General features: G+C 42.5%; 1 protein-coding gene across 1 annotated transcript; it reads right to left on the bottom strand.

Moving 5' to 3' along the window:
- Positions 1 to 36: 36 nt before the first annotated feature.
- On the bottom strand, positions 37 to 14,638 carry dnajb14 (DnaJ heat shock protein family (Hsp40) member B14). Its single transcript, XM_063218331.1, has 8 exons — positions 14,417 to 14,638; positions 7,621 to 7,792; positions 5,579 to 5,724; positions 5,272 to 5,457; positions 1,961 to 2,046; positions 1,685 to 1,794; positions 1,351 to 1,523; positions 37 to 902 (listed from the first exon to the last, which is right to left on the bottom strand). The coding sequence occupies exons 1-8, from the start codon at positions 14,547 to 14,549 to the stop codon at positions 778 to 780; spliced, it is 1,131 nt and encodes a 376-aa protein (XP_063074401.1). The 5' UTR covers positions 14,550 to 14,638; the 3' UTR covers positions 37 to 777.
- Positions 14,639 to 23,119: the final 8,481 nt, after the last annotated feature.

Below are 23,119 nucleotides of genomic sequence, written 5' to 3' on the forward strand. Positions count from 1 at the left end.
ATACTAACAAAAATTTGTATCATGTATAAATCCAAATTATGGCTAATAATTTAGTCTTTATTCAAATGATTAGTCAAGCAATGAAGAAATACAGTGTTTGAAAATCTCAACAATTACTTCATAACTTTAGACATTCAGAAAAAAACAGTTAATGCCATGAATCATATGGTTCAGTAGTCTATTTAGCAAGATGCCAACACCAAGCAGTGACCTCAGGAACAAGTTGAGTTCCAAATCAGTTGCATTACAGTTCCGTCTTCTTCGCAATGAAAATTGTCTTGAACAGTAGGGAAGCATACTACTATGATGAATTATTGAGGATACTAGTTGTCTTCTATGGGTTTCAAAATGGAGTGTCTTTTGATGGTGTGAAATTCACAATTAAGAATAATCTATGTGTGCCTCCATTAGGTTGGCATCAAGGTCAAGGTCTTTAAACAGTTCGCTTCGCAGTCTGTCCATTAGTAATAAAATAAAAAAATCTTCTGACTAGCATCTTCTTCCATGAGCATGAGTAAAAGGATTCAAAGTTCTGTCACTGTGCACTTTCTGGAAGAGGGCACACTTTTCTGTTGGCTCATTGTGATGCACCAAGGTGGTTTCCGTGGGGTAAGTCAGAGTGTTGGTCACAACTGAAGACCATACAGGATGGTACGCATTGGTCTGATTTAGATTGATCTCGTTCCTATCTGCATGGTCTTTCAAAAACACATTTACATATATTATTTACATACATTTTCTCATATATACTCTACAAATTGTCCAGAGACTTGGGCCTCATCCTCCACGGAATAAGCCATTTAGTCTGTCAAGTTCTTGACAGTTATCCATAGTCATCTGTTCCGCTTTCCGCCGTAAACGCTCATCTCTGTAAACCTTGGCAGCATACAACAAGTCTGTTTCTAAGAATAAGGAAAAAAAAAAGATAATTGACAAAAGGCTTTCAATACATAACCTAGTTGCAGGTTGAAGACGGCCAATTCTCAGAGCTGCATCAACTATGAATGTAGGCTGTCCTCTAGTGGTGAAAGGTGAGTGGTACGTCGTATGGGATTAAAATAAATGAGCCATTTCAATGGTTCTACTTCCATTTCAGATATGATTTGTAACTATATCTGTTCATGGGACATGATTAAAGAAATTCATTTTTTTCACCAATAAGAGTCTTCTACAGGCATCATCATGTTTTAAACATTTCTTCAAACAAACTTTGCAGGTTTGAGCTCTAGTTCGGACCTCTACTCTGTCTCATCGATGCACTTTAATTCACCTGGCCCAGTGAGATGGCATGTGCATAAAACTTATTTATGCTAAATTAAATGCGAGAAATGTTGCAAGCCAGTAACTTACTTGTTTGTCTCTCCTTCCAGCAGTTGTTCCGTACGTTTGAAACATAGTCCTCTTCTACGCTCTTTTCAATTTTCTGCAATGCTGTACCCTTGTATTCTGATTTGAAGTCTCTGTTCACAAAGTAATCCACTTGAAGATTCTCTGTCTGCCTCCTGATGGTCTGGCCTGTTGACCTGCAACGAAACAAATTCTCAACCATCAGTTTTATCCCCACCACGTAATTCATAATGAAACCTGCAGCACACCAAAATATATTGTCATCAATACATTATATTGAGAAAGTGGTTAATTCTAAAAACACACCATTAAGGGCATTTCTACACAAGGTACTCACTGTTTAGAGTAGAGACTATATGGAGGAGTGGACACCATCATCTGGCTGAGTATAGACACCAGGAGTAGAACCACGATGGGCATCAGCTGGATGAACATGGAAAATCCACCCTGGAAACACACAGGTTTGAGGAAAAGCACACAAGGCTAGCAACATGAATGGACGAAGGTGGCTCTGGTGCACACAAAAACACAGCAACAATGGCAATAGAATGGGATGGAACTAAGCCAGTGCAGTAGAATTGTGTTAGAATGAGGTGTGTGACACACTACTCACATCACCCCTTTCTTCCGTTTGCTGGCGACGAGTGGGCTCCGGGTGACTGTACCGTGTTCTGCCATTGGTGAATGTGTGTGCGTTTGCTACAGACACAGAAAATCAACAGAGGACATACAATTATCAACTAGGATATTTTATTTTAAACCAGGGCTTTGAACCGTTATTTTTTTCCAAACGTTCCGTTCCGAACAGAAACGGAATTATAACGTTTCCGGTTCTGAGTTCCACCAATAAATTGACGTTCCCGAACCGGTTAGAACCAAAAAATATTGTTCCCGGAACGGTTAATTTCGTTCCTGTCAGCTGATTACTCCCCATAGGCCTAACTGACGTTAACCAAGAAAGACGGAAGTGCAAATGAGTCAGCCTACATTCAAAACTGTTTATTCAAGCGGATGAAAAGAATATCCTCCAGAATTTTGTCATTCAGGGACGACCTAAGCGGAGAAGCAGAGAATAAACCTCAATGATGAAAATGTGCGCTCCACGCTGACTTGGGTCACGGGGAGCACTATGATGGACATTGTGAGTTTGTGCATATTTGAAGCGGCCATGGATGCCCAATGACGCCGAACATTGTCGGTGCGCTTTACACACGCTTTCCTGCAATGTCTTACAATAATGCAATGCAAACTCTGTCCTTTTGTATGACAGTGGTTTCTCTTAATTAAGATGTGGAGTGAAGACTTTGTAATCTACAGCTCTCTCTCCATTCAGTCAGAGAATGTCTGATGTCACACAGGACGTGAACCTCAGCCGTCATGGTAACGTGCGCAGGAAAATAATGACTTTTTTTTTAGTTTGAGGAACGGTATTAACCGGTATTAACCGGTTACCATTATTTTTAAATAAGTGTTCCCGTTCCAGAACATAAAAAATAATAACGTTTCCGGTTTCGTTTCTGTTCCCTGTAAAATACAAAAAGTTCCTGGTTTTCGTTTTCGTTCCTTGAACCGGTTCGAAGCCCTGTTTTAAACATATGGTATATTCATTTAAACTAGGGTCCTTCAAACACCAGTAAACAGTCTATTTGCAGCGTTTGATCTTTCATTCAAATATCTGCAAAGACCATGTGAGAAATTCAAGTCACCCCCACACTTCCATGTGCACAACAAAAGCTACAGTGTATGCTTAGCACATTGTAATGTCTACAGTCAAATGACCAAAAAATTATGATTAAGAGAGAAAGAGGTGTGTGCTAATGACTTACTAATATAGAACAGGATGACATGTTAAATGAGACACTTGTATTCTTAGCCGGGAGGTAAGGAGCAGGGGCCTCGATTCTTAAAATAATTACCATGTCACATAATTCTGTGCATGAGGCAATGACAGCGATAGAGAAGGCCCTGCAGGACCAAGTTGCATAACCGAGTAAAATGGCCCATTAACTATTTTGGCAACACAAACGCCCAGCCCTCTAAAATGACTCACATCTTGTACAGTACATTGTAATACTGAAATTGTTCAAGATCCAAAAATCATCTTATTCTCTTACTGTATAACCCATTCGTTTAGTCATTAAGAATGACATTTTTCTCTAGTATTTTGCAGAGCCGTGGGAACTCGTCTGTGACAGGGGGTGCAGGGGTGCAGGGGGTGCAGGCATTTTTTGCACGGGGGCTTTTGGGGTCCTCCCCCAAGAAAATGTGTGTCTTCGATGCAATTTCCTGCATTTTAATGCATTTTAATGCATTTTAATCAGTGTCCGAATGACGGACGTCTGGCTACCCTATGGGGGCTGAAAATGGTCAGAAAAGTTATTGTGCTTGTAACCCATTGCACCGCTAGTTCCCACAGCAGGGGGTGCGGCCGCACCCCCTGCACCCCTACTTCCCACGGCTATGGTATTTTGAAATGATAGGGTGTTTTCAAGAGGAAGATGAAATCCAGAGTACACAGGCTAGACACCTCAGTTGTCAAGGCCAAGGAATGCAGGAGGTTTGTACTTGAGGTGTAGACTAAGTACCTGTCAAATTTCAGCTACTTTGCCTCTGCAGTATTCATCAGAGGGTGATGTTGGTGTGACGTCTGAGATCCTGCATCCAGGACCCCGTTTCTTGAAAGCATTGTTGCTAACCAGTTAGCAACTTACTAGGTTTCCAATGGGTAATTGCATTGCAACCAAGTATGTTGCAACGATGTTTTTGAGCAACGTACTCCTTCACAGTGAACTGGGGCAGATGAGAGCCTACCAGTTTTCCCTCACCTGGGGGGCAGTGCTTTGCTGAGCCACCCCCCAGCTGCCCAAAAGAGCATCACTCAGGAGAGGGTACACCATCCCAGCCCCAGGCCAGGCTGGGGCACATTGCCATCCCATCACATCAGGTGCGGTGGTAAAAACACACAAACTATCACAGACGATGTCAAACCAACATCACACATAACCTCTGTAAAGGCCAGAGGCAAAGTAGCTCAAATTCGTCAGGTAAAACCTTTACCTTTCTTGGCCTTGAAAACTAACAGTTTATAAAAAAGCTGTAGATCTAGACTACCACATCTTGACATGTGAGGGGGCTAGATTCATGATATAACTCCTTGCTTCAGAGATATCTCTGACATTGACCAAAAATGGATGAATCTCCTCAGTTGAAAAAGAAATTGTCTTCAAAGTGCAAAAAAGTCAGTTTCTTGAATCAAAACTAAAACTTGAATCAAAACTAGAGAACCACAAATTGATCCTGCCTCATTTTCCCCAAAGTGATTCAGAGAGAGACAGAGAGAGAGAGAGTGAGATGTTAACACACAACACTCGAACGAGCCCAACATGTTTGTCGGGATATGGCACCACACAATGCCATTTGCCGTGTGGAAAATACAGAAACTCTTTTGAGGACATGACCTGGAAAATGTGAATTATGAAAATACCATAGGGTTAAGATCAGAGTTGTAAAGTAGAAGTACTCTTACAGCGGAGGGTGCTGTGGCGCAGCGTGATAAGCCCCCCACACTTGGGCTTGCATGCCCATGGGGACCCCGGTTCGAGTCCGGACGGGGTCATTTCCCAACCCTTCCCCATATCTCTCCACGCTCACTTCCTGTCATACCTTCACTGTCCTATCCGAAATAAAGCCCCAAAAAGCCCATAAAAATATCTTTAAAAAAAAAAAAAAAAAAAAAAAAAAAAAAAGAAGTACTCTTACAGATGTACTGTACTTACAGCATTAATAGTATGATATTACGTGGTTTCAACTATGTCAGATCATACTACTAGTATTGAAATTACACCTATAATAGTACTTCTACTTTATACAACTATGGTCAAGAAGGGACTTTGAGAACATTTAGATTTAGTGACAATCACTTACATGTGAAACTTCCACCAAAGAACATATTGAAAAGGTCCTCTGGAGTGATATCTGCTTCAAAGCTGCCATGCTGGAAGTTGAAGTTGCCATGTCCATGCCCTGAGCTGCTAGGCTCCTCCCCTCCAGTGACATCATATTGCTTCCTTTTGTCTGGGTTGCTAAGGATGCCATAGGCATTGCCAATCTCTGGTTATAACAGCAAAGGGGAAATATCATTATAACAAATACACAACTCCAATCAAGGGAAGGACATTTATGTAGCATATTTTATAACAATAATCACACAATTATGGAGCAGTGTTATTACTTTTAAAGGCTTCTGTGGCTCCAGGGGCATGGTTTTTGTCTGGATGAAACTTCAGGGCAAGTTTTCTGTATGATTTCTTCAGGTCTTCATCACTTGCATCCTTGGTGACTCCCAGTACTTCATAGTAGTCTTTGCAAGTTTTTATCCTGAAATGACAGATAAATCAAGGAGGGGGTTAAAATCCCTTAGACCTGTATAAAACCCCCACTATTATCCAAATTTATGAAGGCCATATGCAACAGTTGACCATAACCTTCATATTGTACGAGACTAGAACTGACGAAAACAAAATAATGATACGAGGGTGGTGAATTCTTTGTAGGTAAGTAAAAACTAACACATGAAGTCAGTGCAACCATCAGGAGTGAGAATGTCTCTAAATACACGTAAAATGTACTCCATGACTCCTTTTCTGTCCTCTGGGTGCAATGCACCCACTAGAGAGCAATTTAGAGCTCACTCAAGCTAAGTTGCAACCATGTAGGATCGTTGCACAATACAACACACTCTCCCAAAGGAGTGAAGGCCATGTCTTCAAGGATGGTCTTAAATAGCTGCCTAGCAAGTGCAGTTTTAAGTAGTTACTTATCTTACTTACTTACTTACTTATCTCCCCTTTCTAACTCATCTACTTCTACCAAACAACATCGTCCTTCTGCAAACGCCGTAATGGGCACTTGTTCAAGTATAAACTTTCAATGGCAATGGTGGAAATGCGTAGCGCACAGCAAAGCTTGCAAAGTTTTGTCTGATTACAAAGCAGAACATCCATGTAAAGCAGTTGTACCAACCTAAAGCCAGGCAGTAAGCACAGCTAAAAGGCAGAACGAAACATGTTGTGACAGAGATAAACTCAGCTCTTAACTTGCACAAAGAGCAGCAGCAACCCATATTAAATACAACTTACTTACAGAGTTCACAATCCAAAACATGTTTCTTCATCTAATAAATCTATGAAGCCTACATTGTGAAAATAATGATATTTGACAGACTTCTGTCTGATGACCTTCCACAAGACCAAACCATGAATATTGTTTATGAAAATTAAAAAACACCATTAGTTCCTCATCTATGCATTTCAATCTTCACTGCTTGACTCAGCTTCTCAGAAGTGCTGCATAGGGTCATTTCATTTCAAAGTAGACACTTTCAGGCCTGACTGGCGCAGCTTCTAATGAAACTGGGTATGCCTTGATATGGTATGACTCCTAGAACTGAGAGAAGTGCAAGTCTGAGGAAGGTGGGAGGCACAACACATGCATTAATTTTCAGTCAATGTAGGTCAAATAGAAATGGATTCACTTTCACTCTACAAATTACACGCATAGCATGGAATACAATAATAAATATGGGCTACCCATGTAGGCTGAATAATTATTCTCTTATAGGACAACTGAGTCTTGTAATGTGTTCGCATATGACTCTGTAAAACACCTCTACCCGTGTGAAGAGAACAGTGCACCTCTGGATTCATTTTTAATGTCATGAGCTGAGGGTAGGGTTCCATTACTGATACTGATGTAATAGTGACACATTGAGCGGGTACATGCACTGCAGTAACCCAGATATGACCAGCTTTGGGTTTTAACATGTAAAAACCTATTTCCGACTTCAGTATACCAAATTAGTAGACTGGGAAATCCCATACTGCTTTGCACAATCGTTCCGATCTGAAAGACAACATGGCAGCTGCTCTAAGAGAGGGAGTCAGAGCAAGGGAGTCAATCAGAGAGTGGCGATGACGCATACTACTTGACGAATGTGGAAGCACGCAGTTTGTTAAAACTAACACAATTGGCTATGGGCTACATATACAGTATAGTGCATGGTCCAGACCCCAAAGAATTCGCATATCACCATCACCCGAGGTAGCAAAGTCGATCAATGATTTTGCACATAATAAAATCTGCCAGAAATCTCCTATTATGAGTTTTTTTTATAGATATGTGAAATCTTCCATGTTCTAAAAGTATATGTCAAAGAAATGTATTCAGGTGTGATTGAACAGAGAGATGGGTGAAATATGGGTGGTAGTCCTTCACCTTTGTACCCCTTCCAGCTGCTCCTTGGTGTATGACTTGGCACACTCTGCACCAGTTGCACCCTGACCAGCTCTTTCGTTATGGTTGGCGTTGTTATTTTCAGAGGACTTTCGGTGGTGAGCAGTGCCGTTGCCTGTCGAGCTGCCGTTCCTTGACAGAGCCTCCAGTATCACTGTGAAATAGATAACATGGAAACACATTAACAACCATGTCTGAACTCTGAACACAACATGTCTAAAGACATTTACGTAAGGTTCTAAGTCTATGAGAGAGACAATGGTAAAAGTAATATCTGTATGTAGGTGATTACAAATTGGCTTTAACTGCACTGGTGTTAAAAGAATATTGTGTCAGATAAATAGCAATTTACAACACACTCTTATAAGCAGGCTCTGTGTTGGTTGGGAGATGCATGTTGACAAAAGCATCATTACATAGAATATTTTGAGTTATATAGCACTTTGTAAAGATACATTTTGGTGATCCATGAAGTATAGTGCAGGCACTGGGTCAGTCTTAATGGAATCTCAATGGCTAGCACAGCCTACCTCACCACCTCAAAAAGACATGCTACGGATTGAGCCAACAGCCTGTTAAACTGACTTGGCAGCATGTACGCTTCCAATACAGCCCATGGGCCAAACCAGATATTCGTATCGTACCAAACACAGGGGCCAGAGTTTCTGTGAGATAGTCCAGAATCAAAGATCAAGGATAGTTTATTCCTGCACTTCTGTATGAAGTGTAGTGAAATGTAAAATAAAATGTGCATAAGTAGTAGTAGACGTAGTAGTAGAGGAGTGTGTATGTCTAATTTTATAATTAAAAGGAAAATCTTGAGGAGATGTGTAATGTTGGCCATGCAAGTTCCCCCCTGCGGGACAATTAAGCTTACCATGTGTGCTCAGTAATTTTCAAGATTTAAGCTCATATTTAAATGTGGGGGTTTCAATATGGGTCCACATTGAGCGGGACAATTTGCAACACTCATGCCACTTGAGCTACCTACCTAACAGCACAAACCATCAGCATCAGAAATGTGACATTCCCATAATACATAAATGCTGTTTGATTGCAGGTGCTGGCCAAAGCTCTCCTGCCTTTCAAAAACATGCAGTTGCTTTGAGTTAGCCATCCTCATGACTCATTGCCTGTTATGACTGAAGAACAAAGAGCCCACCGTAAACCTATGATCAAGACATGTTGACTCGCATAGGGGTGGATAAAGAGAGAGAAAGCGAAAGTCCAACTGGGAAACTCCAACTCCCATTGCCATTGTGACACAGCACTTTACAGCACACAGGTGTTCACTGACTGCACACGACAAAATTGCATTCATGCCTCATCCGTGCAAGAGGGCAGCCCCTAATGGCGCCCCAATGGAGCAGAGCGATGGGACAGTACCATGTTCAGGGCGCCTTGGTCATGGAGGAGGATGGGGGAGGGCACTGGTTAATTGCTCCCCCCACCAACCTGGCGGGTCGGGAGTCAAATAGGCAACCATTGGGCTACAAGTCTGATGCTGTAACCGCTTACCCATGACTGGTACAAAGGTATCTCTAAAGACCCTAATTTGCATTCAGCAACAGTAAAACAGATAAAGTAGCTAAAGATCAACAAAGGTTGGAAGATGCAACAGGACAGCAGCCCTATACACATAAAAGCAAAATCAACCTCAGAATGGCTTAAACAGAGAAAAAGTCTTTAGGAATAGCAGCCCAATCACGAATAATGACCTCTAACAGATTGAGCTGCTGCAGCATGATCGAGAGCGATTCACACTAGACAACCCAAAATTATGGTAAAAAGGAATGGCCTGATAAGGAGAACTATTAACTTTTGTGCAGGTCTGATCAGCAACTAGGAAACAATTGTTTGAGGCCACTGATGCCAAACTAGCTATTAAATACACAACTAAGCAGTAAGCACCATAACATGTAATGCAGCTCCCAAGTCAAATCATACTGTGAAATCAAATCAGCCTGTCCAGTTTGGAAGGAACACTGATTGCAAATTAATTTTATCCACTGTTCTCGGTCAACAGGTCACACACCCTAAAACTAGTTATTTTGCAGATGGTGTCCATAGACCATTTCTCCATTCTTATCATTTTGATTGATATTTTGGTCACTCAAAACTTGCATTTCGACAGTATCCAACCCCTGGAGTACCAAGAGGCTTTGTCTATGAACCCGCTGGTCGCCCAGGCAGGCAGTGCTACTTTTCAAAGGTGGCATATCACTGTGAGGTGTGGAGAGACGTTAAGGTCTGTGACTACCAACAGTGTCCAAAGTGTGATGCCAAGAGACACGCCAGTAGACCAGGGGATGTGGTGGAGGGGAGCATAGGAGGGTTTACAACCCAGCAGCGGAATCATTGCATCCTTCTTTATGCCAGGTGGTACAGGAGAAACCAGTGCTGTGCAAAATGAGCTTCAGCAGGCCCAAAATCCACACCATGGATTGCAGTTGGCATACTCGCCACTGGCTTCTTGGCGTTCACGGACGAGTGTGTGTGAAGGTTAACACACAGAGCAGCACACGTGAGAGAGCTTGGAGACACTATGGAGAATGTTATATTGCCTGCAAAATCATCTGTGAAGTACACAGAGCGAGAGTGGCAAGTATCAATCTTTCTGTTCCCTCAAGTGTTGTGATCACAGGCCCCATGTGACCTTCATACCTTCCTTATGGAGTTTGTTCCTGATCATTTGAGCAGGAGAATGCACATCAATGTACTGCAAAAGCACATCCTGCAGCAGTGTTTTTCTGTCTCGCGTACCCCCTAAGCCTCTTAGTTGCAGGGCTTGAAAACGAAATTATTTTTCAAACGTTCCGTTCCGAACGGTTCAGGCAAGTTTCAGTTTAACGTTTTCGTTCTTGCAATCGTTCCCCCACAAAAATATCGTTCCTGAACCGGTTCGGAACGAAAAATAACGTTCGTTCTTAACGTTCCTGCCGTGTTTAACGGCCATATTAAGTCTATTTTCGTGGACTTTATCTTAGAATAGACTTACTCATTATTTCCCCTTGATTTACACAGCTATTCTCAAAAATAATAACACACCCAAAAACACTCAGATGGGCTATCCATCCTGGCATATTTAACCTATGCCTATAATTCTTATCTACAGTAGCCTATGCCAGCCCAGTAGCGGTGGGTGGAAATGTTGATTAGGGAAGCACAATACAGAATAGCGCAGGTGACGTTAGCATAATAAGAGGTGATAGGCATGGATTTCAGTTCTTGCCTAGCTCTATTTAATAGGCCATGATGAGGTTTGCAGCAAGTGAAACGTGTAAGTAAAAGGGACACAAGCTTGCTCCACAAAAAAATCCCGAACTGTTTTGAGATGTGCACGATGCAAGTGGTCACTAGAGAAGGGACAGGTTGCATAGTCTAAAACCTCGGTATGCTCTCAGATATCGGCTACCAACCATTCCAGCGCAAGTCCATCACCACAAAACCGGAGACCTTTTGTAGCCTAACAGATAGGGATGCACGATGTCAAAAATTTCGGCCGATACCGATATCCGATTATGATATTGCGGTTTTGGCCGATGACCGATATTAACCGATACCGATGTTTTTCTTTCTTTTAAAAAAAAAAAGAGATGACAATGATGCAAAAAACAGAATTTTTGAATGTCCTCTTATTTCCAAAAACACTTTTTAACTCCCTGTGATAATTAGATAAAAAAATAGAGACAAAATAGAAGACAAACAGTGAAAGTCATCGTCAAGTCCATTCTTTTAGAACCGTAACATATTAAAAAAAACATCGGCGTTAACATCGGCCCAGTTTTACCCATCAGACCGATGTCCGATGTGTTGAATATCGGCTGATATCGGACGATACCGATACATCTGGCCGATACATCGTGCATCCCTACTAACAGACAAGCGTCACAAAATAGTAAGAGTTTCCACGTAGGCTACTCCAGATCCCCATCAGCCCAGCCCTCTGCACGACAGAAGAGAATAATAACTTAAACAACAACAAATGCGCTGTCTTTCTCTATCCCTGCTTGTTGTCACACGCGACCTACTGTATTCGTGATGACAGCCAGGAAATATTGCGCAATACTTAGTAAACCATCGAAACATTGAGTGGGCCAGCTAGCGTCCATCTGCCACGAATGACTTTATCCCGCACTGACCACAACAACAGATAAGACGTCCTTGATTACAGCACATAAAACACCAGCTCTCACCTCCCTTCTCTACAACCGACAGACACTGCGCACAACAAAAGCACCTCAGTAGCCTAACTTTACGACAACATAATTTGCCATAACCGCATTGAACATCGAGGCACTCGGCGGTGCCATTACAAGTAGTAAGCTAAACATGACTTACCCACCAGTTGCTTCTCGAGAGCACTCTGCGAATTAGGTTGATCAAGTCGCCTATCCAATTCCTTTGCAAATCATAGACTGTATGGTCCAAATACTCTGTCCCTGTAGGAATCCCAACACCGATCTCAAGACATGTTCTCTTTTGCTCTCCATTGTGTCAATATAAAACTCGGTACTGTCCGTGAATCTGAAGAACAGCGCGGGTAAAGTGTCATCTCTCTTACAAAAACTTATTTGATATTGGTGGTCAACAACTTTAGGGCGGGTTTATTAGAGCCAACTTCCAATCACTACAAGAAAGCCAGGAGAAGCACATCCGTAAAATTTAGCCAGGAAGTTTCTCCATACAATGCACAGCATTACAGCCACACTCTGATTGGCCAATACTCCTCAATGTTTTATCAATCGGCGGCAAGAGCTCAGGTGAAGCAAAATGCTGTTGCTGTAGGCTATGCATGTACACGTCAGTAGCCGAACTAAAAGACTGCTCGTCGCCATGGTTACTCCTCAAACAAAATCGTGCACTTGTATGAAATATAGAGAACGAAAAAAAAACCGTTATTAACCGGTTTGTGGATTTCAGAATAACGTTTTTGTTCCGGAACACTTGAAGACCATTTCGTTTCCGTTTCCGTTTCCGTTCCTTGTAAAATTCCATAAAATTTCGTTCGTTTTCGGTTTTCGTTTTCGTTCCTTGAACCGGTTCGGAGCCCTGCTTAGTTGTGCCATGAGTACCCCCTCATTCATGTTCTATATCGCTTTGTCTGTCCTGATGTGACTGCTCCATACATTTGTTATAATAACATTTTTCCAAGTACCCCCTGCAGTGTGCTCGCGTACCCCTAGTGGTACACGTACCCCTGGTTGGGAGACACAGCTCTAGCAGTTCTCTTCCTGTACCTGTATTTGCATAAAGAAGGTTCACACCACTCCTGATTGCAACCCTGCTACGGATCCTTGTGTCACCTGGCATCTCCCCCATGTCTAGACACTGTGCTGAGACACAGTGAATATTCTTGCTACAGCTTGCATTGCAGTTGTGATGTTGGATAAGTAGCACCTTCAGTGCTACACTAGCCCACAGTACTTCCAGGGATGGGGCACTAACCAAACATCAATCTGACCAAATCACAGTAATCAGAATGAAAAAAAGAGAGAAATATGTGTGAAAACCATCTGCTGATTAAATCTATGTTTAGAGGTTTCTTGGCTTTCAGGCCGTACCACCACTTATTGTCCATTTCCTGATGAATCCGCACAACAGTGGGTTAAAAACAATTCAATGTTGATTCCTAATTTGTCGGGCTAATTTCAGTCTGGGTTGCACTGTGTGGTTTCAATGACAACTTTATTTATTTATTTTTTCAGTGCATTTTCAAAGCCAGGCGCCAACAGCATCAACTGCTGCGCTGAACTGAGGTATTAAAACCAGTCCAAGTGGTTAGACCGCATTTTCACTGGTCGGAAGTTATCTTGATATTGCTTGGCTCTTGACTGACCCGAGTTCCGCGCAGCAGCATGAGCTCCAGACCAGAGGTCAAACACACAGAGGTCTGGTAGGAACCACGCTCTTGATAAAACCCAAACCCAAACCCAAACTTCAGAGGGCTAGCATGGCTGCTACGTCAGCGAAACCTCTCAAAGTGATTGAAACGTGCTTTGAAGTGTCAGTACAACACACACCTGCTACTGGTTAACGGATGGCTAGTGTCTTTTCACCTGCAACCATCATGTTACCGGCAATACGGTAGCATCTTCAAAAACTTGACAGCTTGTGACGGTATAAATTACTCTCACGGTAGGATTACAACACCACGAATATAATTGTTAGAATGTCTGCATTCGGAACACACTCATGGTTAACCAACCCATTTCTGATTGGTCATCTTTTCAAGATACCCCCATGAGCTAGCAATGCTTATGCGTGCCCACACCGAATGACCGATTATCAAATAGGAATGTCATTATGGTGAAGAGAGTAATAGACCGACACCACAACTGAAAACAGTAGGTAATTAATGCTAGAACGTAGAACTAGTCTAACAGCGAATGCTTCCGTTTTATGATGGTACCTGGTCACATCACAACATAGACGCAACATTGGGCAAGCTTTAGCAAAGAAGCTAACGCCAAGGTTTTCAACCAGACAACATTTAGCCAACAACATCCACACTGTACACTTAATATCGCAACAAAATGGACGTGGCGTTTTTCCTCACACTTACCGTATAGTGATACACACCGTTTCGACAAAAACACATCGCCAGCTTATATTGCATTAGCCTGCAGGGGGACTGATAGCCAAGCAGCTGTTAGCTTAGCAGGTCAGGCTAGTTCATGCATCACATTAGCACATAACTCCCTGGCTAACTAGCATGAGCTAAGTTGCATTGACAGGATGTAGCCAGAGTGGTGTCATTAAAAACATTTACTCTTACCCTTTGCCTTGTCGGTCGGGAAGAGCTTTTCAGCCTTACGCAAAAATTTAACCGCCTTTTCTTTATCTCCATCTTGAAGGGCTTCCGTGGCGATACTAATACATTTTTCAGCTTCGTCTCTGTTGCTTTCCATCTTCCTTCCTCTTCCACCCCCCTCTCAGCTGATAGACTCTCTACCAGCTGATGAACGGCACAGCACCGTGGGGCGGGGAGAAGGGTCTGCCTGCAGAGCCTGTCCCACGCATGCGCATTAACTACAGCTCTAGAGCAGCGCAAAACTTCTGAGGGCCACCCACTGGACGATTTCAATTAAACGTGTGTATGTTTTTTTTTTTTTTTTTAATATTGTTATTCATTTTTTAAATAGAAAACCATTAGTGTAAATGATTGTGTTTTTCATGCTATACTTTTTCAGTCTTTAAAGTTAACGAAGAAGACTCGTGCTAGTCTTGCATTCTCTTTTCATGTTTAGGCGGCCTCTTGCCATTTTTATGAAATACAAGTTGGATATCTGACTGCTGCCACTGTAGGCTCTTTCTGTTAAATATCAAATGTAGGCCTAATGACCTAATGTATGCATTTACCCCTCTTCTAAACTGATACCCAGACAGAATAGAATACACTGAACACAAATACTTTTTCTTGCACACATTATCCGTCCAACTATCATGTTAAACTGACTGCTTGGGCAGTCATGGGTAAGCAGTTAGAGCGTCTTGTAACCCCAAAGGTTGCCAGTTCGACTCCCGATCCGCCAATTAACCAGTGCTCTCCCCCATCCTCCTCCATGACTGAGGCACCCTGAGCATATAGACGGGGAGGAACGGTAGCCTACCATGCACCCCCCCCACAACAAAACGCCATATGATTTTTTTTGATCGTCAAGATGTCCTGAATAAGAATTTGAGTGGTAACAGTAATATAACTCACTCCCACTATACTTTTTCACATCATATTGTATATGACCCCAGAATGCTCAATGCATTCTAGTAGTACACTGCCAAGTCCTCTAGAGCCATGATTCAGTTGGTTATCATAGCTTATGATATACCATATGAAAGCTTGGAGTCTGCAGTATACATATATAAAACTGTATTTAGTGTAGCTTTTTGCATAGCAACGGTTGCTAGGCAAAGCATCTTCCTTAGCAACCAATATCAGTGACACAGTTCCTCTGTGATTACATTGCGCTATGATGTCTGGATCTAGACCACTTTTCCAAGGTTCAACATGACTTGTTTAAACCTCCAAGATGTCCTTAATAAGAATTTGAGTGGTAACAGTAATATAACTCATTCCTACTATACTCTTCTACATCATATTGTATATGACTCCAGTACGCTCTACACGTTTTAGTTCTATGTAGTAGTAAACTGCCAAGGCCTCTACAGTCATTTTGCAGTTGGTTATCATAGCTTGTTATGTACCATATGAAAGCTTGGAGTGTGTAGTTTATGAATATTACATATGTACTGTATAGTGTAGGCCTATCTATGACATTTGGGAAGATATACTTGGTTTATGATATGATGTCTGAGAGCTCTGATTTTTTTCGATTCTTTAAATGACTCCCTTCCACAATGTTAGCCAATTATGATATATATTCAAATATTGTAGTTTTTTAATTATTTAAAGGGTTTTGAGAATTAATTAGCGCATCATAATTAGGAATGGGATTTATCCGCCCTCCAAAACTGCTTTGAAATAACTGACTGTGATATTTTTAAACAAGTTGCCACCAACAACAGAGTATAAAGACACAGTCACATCCTACATCACCAAATGCATAGACGACGTCACAGACACAAAACAATAACCACTCGAGCCAACCAGAAGCCATGGCTGACAGGGGACGTCCACAGGCTGCTGAGGGCAAGAGACATAGCCTTCAGAGCTGGGGATAAAGCGGGCCTGAAAACAGCTACGGCCAACTTGTCACAAGGCATTAGAAAGGCAAAACAAGAATACACACAAGCAAAGATGCACGGAGCCTATGCAAGAACATCCAAGCTATCACTGACTACAAGCCATCACCTCGGAGCTGCAAAAACAACACATCCCTGCTGAACGACCTCAACAGCTTTTTCACACACTTCGAGGAACAAAACAAGACCCACCCACAGAATACCTGTGTCTACCTGTTGATAGCATGAAGAGGGCTCTCAGGATCAACCCACACAAAGCAACAGCCCCAGACAACATCCCTGGACGGATGCTGAAAGACTGTGCTGAGGAACTAAAGCATGTCTCCACTGACATCTTCAACACCTCACTACAACAAGCCATTGTCCCCTCCTGCTTCAAAGCCGCCACCATCATATCGGTACCAAAGAAGTCATCTCCATCCTGCTTCAACGATTGACTTCAGCTCAGCATTCAATACCATCATACCCCAACAGCTGATATGCGAACTGGACAATATGGGCCTCAGCACCTCCCTCTGCAACTGGCTGCTAAACGTCCTGTGCCAGAGACCACAAGCAGTGCATGTTGGCAACAACACTTCGGACACCATCACGCTGAGCACAGGAGCTCCACTAGGGTGTGTGCTAAGCCCTCTCACCCTGCTCACACACGACTGCAAAATATCCCACAGCACCAACCACCTGGTGAAGTTTGCAGATGACACAACCCTGACGGGTCTCATCACCAACGTCGACGAGAAACACTACAGGACAGAGGTGGACCACCTAGCCAAGTGGTGCAGTGACAACAACCTCCTACTGAATGTCAGCAAGACAAAGGAGATTGTTGTCAACTTCCAGAATGGTCACCACCAACTCCTGCCACTGACCATCGATGGTGCTGCTATGGAGAGGGTGAGCAGCACAAAATTCCTTGAAGTGCACATCAGCGAGGACCTCTCTTGAACCACCAACACTGCATCACTGGCCAAGAAAGCCCAGTAACACCTCTACTTCCTGCGTAAACTGAGGCATGCCAGTGCCCCACCAGCCATAATGACCACCTTCTACAGAGGAACCATTGAGAGCATCATCACCAGCTGTATCACTGTAAAGTGCTCTGTGATGGTAGCAGTGAGAGTGAAATTGAAAGTGATTGGTCAAGCACAGACAGTGACAGTAGCAGTAAATGAACTTTCCGCCTTGGACTATACCTTTCCCCAAATGTTCAATAAACTTTATTTATGATTCAACTGGTTTCCTTCTATTGGGGTCTTGTGGTCTTGTGCACCAACTTGCATGGACTGTGACAGTGACGCAGACCGTACAGATTGCAACATTGTCAATAGTTCAAGTAGTTAGTGCTTACATCACATTAGGGTTTGGACTTTTCCAAATTGTTAATGTATTTCCTTTTAAGGTCTTTACATATGTAGGAATTGGCCATTTAAAGAATCAAGGGAAAAAACCCAGAGCTCTCAGACATACCACTAAACCAAGTATATTTTCCCAAATGTTATAAGTACACCAAAAATATGTCAATTTTCATAAACTACACACTCCAATGTTTCATATTGTATATAACAAACTATGATAACCAACTGCAAAATGGCTGTAGAGGCCTTGGCAGTTTACTACTACATAGAACTAAAACGTATAGAGCGTACTGGGGTCAAATACAATATGATGTACAAGAGTATAGTAGGAATGAGTTATATTACTGTTATCACTCAAATTCTTATTAAGGACATCTTGGGTTTCATAAACTACACACTCCAATGTTTCATATTGTATATAACAAACTATGATAACCAACTGCAAAATGGCTGTAGAGGCCTTGGCAGTTTACTACTACATAGAACTAAAACGTATAGAGCGTACTGGGGTCATATACAATATGATGTACAAGAGTATAGTAGGAATGAGTTATATTACTGTTACCACTCAAATTCTTATTAAGGACATCTTGGAGGTTTAAACAAGTCATGTTGAACCTTGGAAAAGTGGTCTAGATCCAGACATCATAGCGCAATGTAATCACAGAGGAACGTGTCACTGATGTTGGTTGCTAAGGAAGATGCTTTGCCTAGCAACCGTTGCTATGCAAAAAGCTACACCAAATACAGTTTAATATATGTATACTGCAGACTCCAAGCTTTCATATGGTATATCATAAGCTATGATAACCAACTGAATCATGGCTCTAGAGGACTTGGCAGTGTACTACTAGAATGCATTGAGCATTCTGGGGTCATATACAATATGATGTGAAAAAGTATAGTGGGAGTGAGTTATATTACTGTTACCACTCAAATTCTTATTCAGGACATCTTGACGATAAAAAAAAATCATATGGCGTTTTGTTGTGGGGGGGGTGCATGGTAGGCTACCGTTCCTCCCCGACTAATAGGCTTATTTGAGTTTGTTGGCAACGGTTGATGTTGACAAACCACGTGAGCGAGAATAAGTTGTCACGATGTGGGTGGTATTAAATTCAGTGCATTTAAAGGCGGCCACAAATATGCAGGAGACGATGAGCTCGCACCAGTTTGATCTACTAACACACCATGTGTGAGGTGTGGGGAGACAGGTGGAGAGGAGAGGTTAAGTGGGGAGCAGTGCAAACTTGTGTAGGGGTGTGAGACAAGACGCATATAGACACGAGTGAGTTGTTGACCAACCAGTTCATGGGCGCGTGACCTTGGAGGCGGTCTGCAGACGAGCATCAACGGGGACAAGCAACTGCAGGGGTTGCAAGGCTGGACTAGCCTAGCGCAGCCAGACCCGTACAGCAAAAAGCTGTACCAGGGTCTAGGAGGGCTGGGCGGGAGTGTGGGTGGGATAAACGGTTGCTTCAGCCACAGACATCATACATGAAGACTAGATGCGCCATCAGCGTTCCCGTCATGCAAGTCGAACTTCCGCGCATGGCGGCCATGATAGAGCAGCCTGTTGGCTCAACCAGTTGCACTGAGTTTTGGGTGATCCATACTCTTCAGATGGACATAATTCCCTCAAATTTACGTGTATTTTCGAAAGGCTTGGTTTGTTATACAGTATAAAAAAATCCGAACGTAAGTGTTATGTTGATACTGCATAGTGATTAATATTCACGTTATATTATATTACATTACATTATAATGTAGGCCTACATGGGCCTACAATCATGTATAATATGGTTTAGTAGGCTTATTCAAGTAATTAAATAGATCCCATAAACAAATGCATTTATTATTCTTTTATATTTTGAGTAAAATAACAATTAAACGGTCCCATGTGCTACATTCTGCTTTGGGCTCGACAGCTCCACCCTGTGTTCAAAATGAGTCATGACGCTTAGAATGAAATTGTTGCGATGTAATCTTGTCTTCCAGTACCTCATCTGTCGCCTTTAATTTGATGCAAATGCGATTAATATATGCCTTCCATCAACGTAATGCACAACAACGGTTAAAATGTGTACTTGCTATTGGTCCATCTCTATTTTTTGACAAATAAATAAGTGGGAAGCATACTGCTCTCCTGTGCGTTTTACCTCAGTCTGCACTTAAGTTTTAGGGAGCCGTACTATTTATATACACGTGTCAATATTTCAGCGAAATAACAGCATACATATTTCAGCATCTCAACGTCTGAATTCCTCAGTTAACTTCAGGTGTAACGGAGGCTCTGTGGAGAGTTTAGGCTGCGCTAATATGGCCGACCTGTGCGGACGAGCTTGAAAAACGCGATGACGTATCTAGTCTTCATATATGATGTCTGTGGCTTCAGCACTCAACGTCACGCAATTGGATGGCAAACAACCAATCCCCACACACTTCTGTGTAACGTCACAGCTGTCTCCTACACGCGACACGCCCCTTTGTAGTTGAAGCGGCAATTTCGAGCCGTCGTAGCCACAGACCTGTACCTAGACTGGCAATACCCCTCGAAATTTTCGGATTTCTCAGAGCCGCAGAATCGTAGTCCGCCATCTTAGTGGAGACTCCCGTAATTACGTAATGACGTCATGCACCGATGGGTTTTTTTAAAAATATTTTTTTTTGCAACACTGGTTCACTAGTTAAGTTGGACCAGGCCATGTGTAACGTCTTTAGAACAATAGCTCTAGTATAAATTAATGTTCTAGAAAAGTCTCGCTCTCAAGTGGCTCGTTATTTTCACAGCTGCAATGTGCTGTGCCGTGTTGTTGCTAGGTTACCTTCAGCGTCCTTGGGGGGGGTATTAATAATAGCACAGTTACCGGTAGCTTCACTGAAAACGTACGGCTTATTTAAGAAATATACATACCAATATACACAGTTGTCATTACATCTGAGTTAAGTACATAAAATAAGCTTTACACACGTAAGCATGGCCGATTCAGTGTCACAAATATCCACAAACCTGCATAAGCGGCAACGAAAACAGTCGGCTTCGGGGTTGCCAGATAACACTGATTATGTTCGTCCATTTTTACCCACAGACCGCCTTCCTCAACGGCCCCGATTGGGCGGGAAACCGCCCTATCTGGCAAGACCGCTCAGCTTCAGGCTCTCTAATAAAACGTTTGGAGGTAGTGAGGGTTATTTCATTATTGGAGTGAGAATTTAGACGTTACGACTTGTCAAAATCTTACAAAAAATGATTGAAACCCACTTTGATAACGTTGTAATCACCGTTTGAAATCGTATGCATTCCTATGGCACACAGCTGCGATAGTCTCCACTAGGCGGGGCTACGTCTGTGGGAGGAGCCCACAGGGCGCGAAAAAGGCAAAGATGGCTGCGCCCGTACAATCCGAAAAGCTGCCACTGGCTAGAACCGCCCATTGCCAGTCTAGGTTAATACAGGTCTGTGGTCGTAGCAGTGAATTCGTGTGATGACCACAGCCACAAACAAGTTTCCTAATAAATCGTGTTTTCACTTATACAGTTCAAAAATGCATCGTTTTCAACCACATGGCCCTCCTTGATCAATCAGCGAAATGTCGAGCAATTTGGGGCTTGTTAAATGGTTATATTTATGATTGTTGTCAACATGGCATGTTCGGTGTTAGCTAGCTAGCTGTATACCCATAACTAATACATGGCTAGCCGCTAGGTCGGTAGACCAGGTGTCATTCCCATCTATTTAGTAAGCGACTTGCAGACTTTCAAAGCTCCCAAATGTCTCGTTTTTAATGACATGGATCTTATTAGAATTTGGGGCAGGCATATAATACAAGACTGGATACCTAGCTCTGTTATTGACGACAGGTTAGCTAGCCACTAGCGAGGGCCTCTTTGTAGGTGAAGTGGCAACTTCCAGCCGTCGTAGCAGTGAATTTGTGTGATGACCACAGCCACAAACAAGTTTCCTAATAAATCGTGTTTTCACTTATACAGTTCAAAAATGCCTCGTTTTCAACCACATGACCCTCCTTGATCAATCAGCAAAATGTCGAGCAATTTGGGGCTTGTTAAATGGTTATATTTATGATTGTTGTCAACATGGCATGTTCGGCGTTAGCTAGCCAGCTACCCATAACTTTCCCGGATTGTCGCTCCCAACGCAGGACGCTCCCCGGTCAGCTCGCTCCCACTAGCCAGACTATCGATCCCACCGCCATATAACGGAGCTAGTTATCTTTTTGATGTTAGTTTTTTGTTTCTAACCCTAGTTTTTTTTTCTAAGACTAACCCTAACCTAACCCTAACCTGGATACCTAGGTCTGTGTTGTTGACGACAGGTTAGCTAGCCACTAGCTTGGTAGACTCGGTGTCATTCCCATCTATTTAGTAAGCTACTCAAAGACTTCCAAAGCTCCCAAATGACTCGTTTTTAATGGCACGTGTCTTGTTAGAAATTGGGGCAGCAATTTCATTCTACACCTACAGGAGTGGTCTGATAATAACGTTAGAATAATGTATTATCATCCAGGGTTTTTAAATTAAGTAAACACTTTCGTGCTGTACGTAGCACGGACGGACACCATGCTTCTTCTTAGAAAGTTTCCTGTTTACTAGGTAGCCCGGCCCCCCTCGCGATTTGATTGGCCCTGTCATCGGATAACTTTCAGCCTCGCAAAACGACCGGGGTCCGCTAGACTGCCCCCGGGAGCAAATTCAATTTGCGGTCGCTAGGGGCGTCTAGATTTCTAGGCTAAGGCTGGACTGCAGTCGCATTCGTCCCGCGATAGTTTGACACCATGTGACATGTCACCTGGTTGGCGCAGCATGACTGAAATTTGGTAAGTTGGAGAAGAAATCTAACCATTATGCAACATTTTCAACCAAAATGCATTGCTGTCTAAATGTGCATGTAGCCGTTGTGGTATCTCGTACGAGCCTCATGGTACCATCCCACCGCACTGCTCCCTTTCAAGCGCCATTGGAGGCTGCCCTCTTGCACGGGTGAGGCATGAATGCAATTTCGTTGTGTTTGTACTAATACGTACTTTCTAAGTACTATTATATTAGCTGTGACTGGACTGAGGACACGAGACACTGGAGACTGTCAACCATTTAATTAATGACCTTGATCACATAGATCATAACGTATATACATACAGAACCACACCCACTTCCTGTGGGGTCCTTAACCTATGGTATCTGATGAGGAACACACAGAACCTATTCAACGCTCACGTTACATCTCCCCCCTTTAGTTACTTATCCTCAAATCATTTACATTGAATATCATTCCAACATTACATCTCCCCCCTTTAGTTAATTATCACACAAATCATTTACATTGAATTTCATTCCATGTTTTCTTTTTCTTTTCTCTCCTCATGAACTTTCATTTCATGTTTTCTTTTTCTTTTCTCTTCTCATGA

Source organism: Engraulis encrasicolus, chromosome 16, assembly GCF_034702125.1.
Source record: "Engraulis encrasicolus isolate BLACKSEA-1 chromosome 16, IST_EnEncr_1.0, whole genome shotgun sequence".
In the NCBI taxonomy this organism is placed as follows: Eukaryota; Metazoa; Chordata; class Actinopteri; order Clupeiformes; family Engraulidae; genus Engraulis; species Engraulis encrasicolus.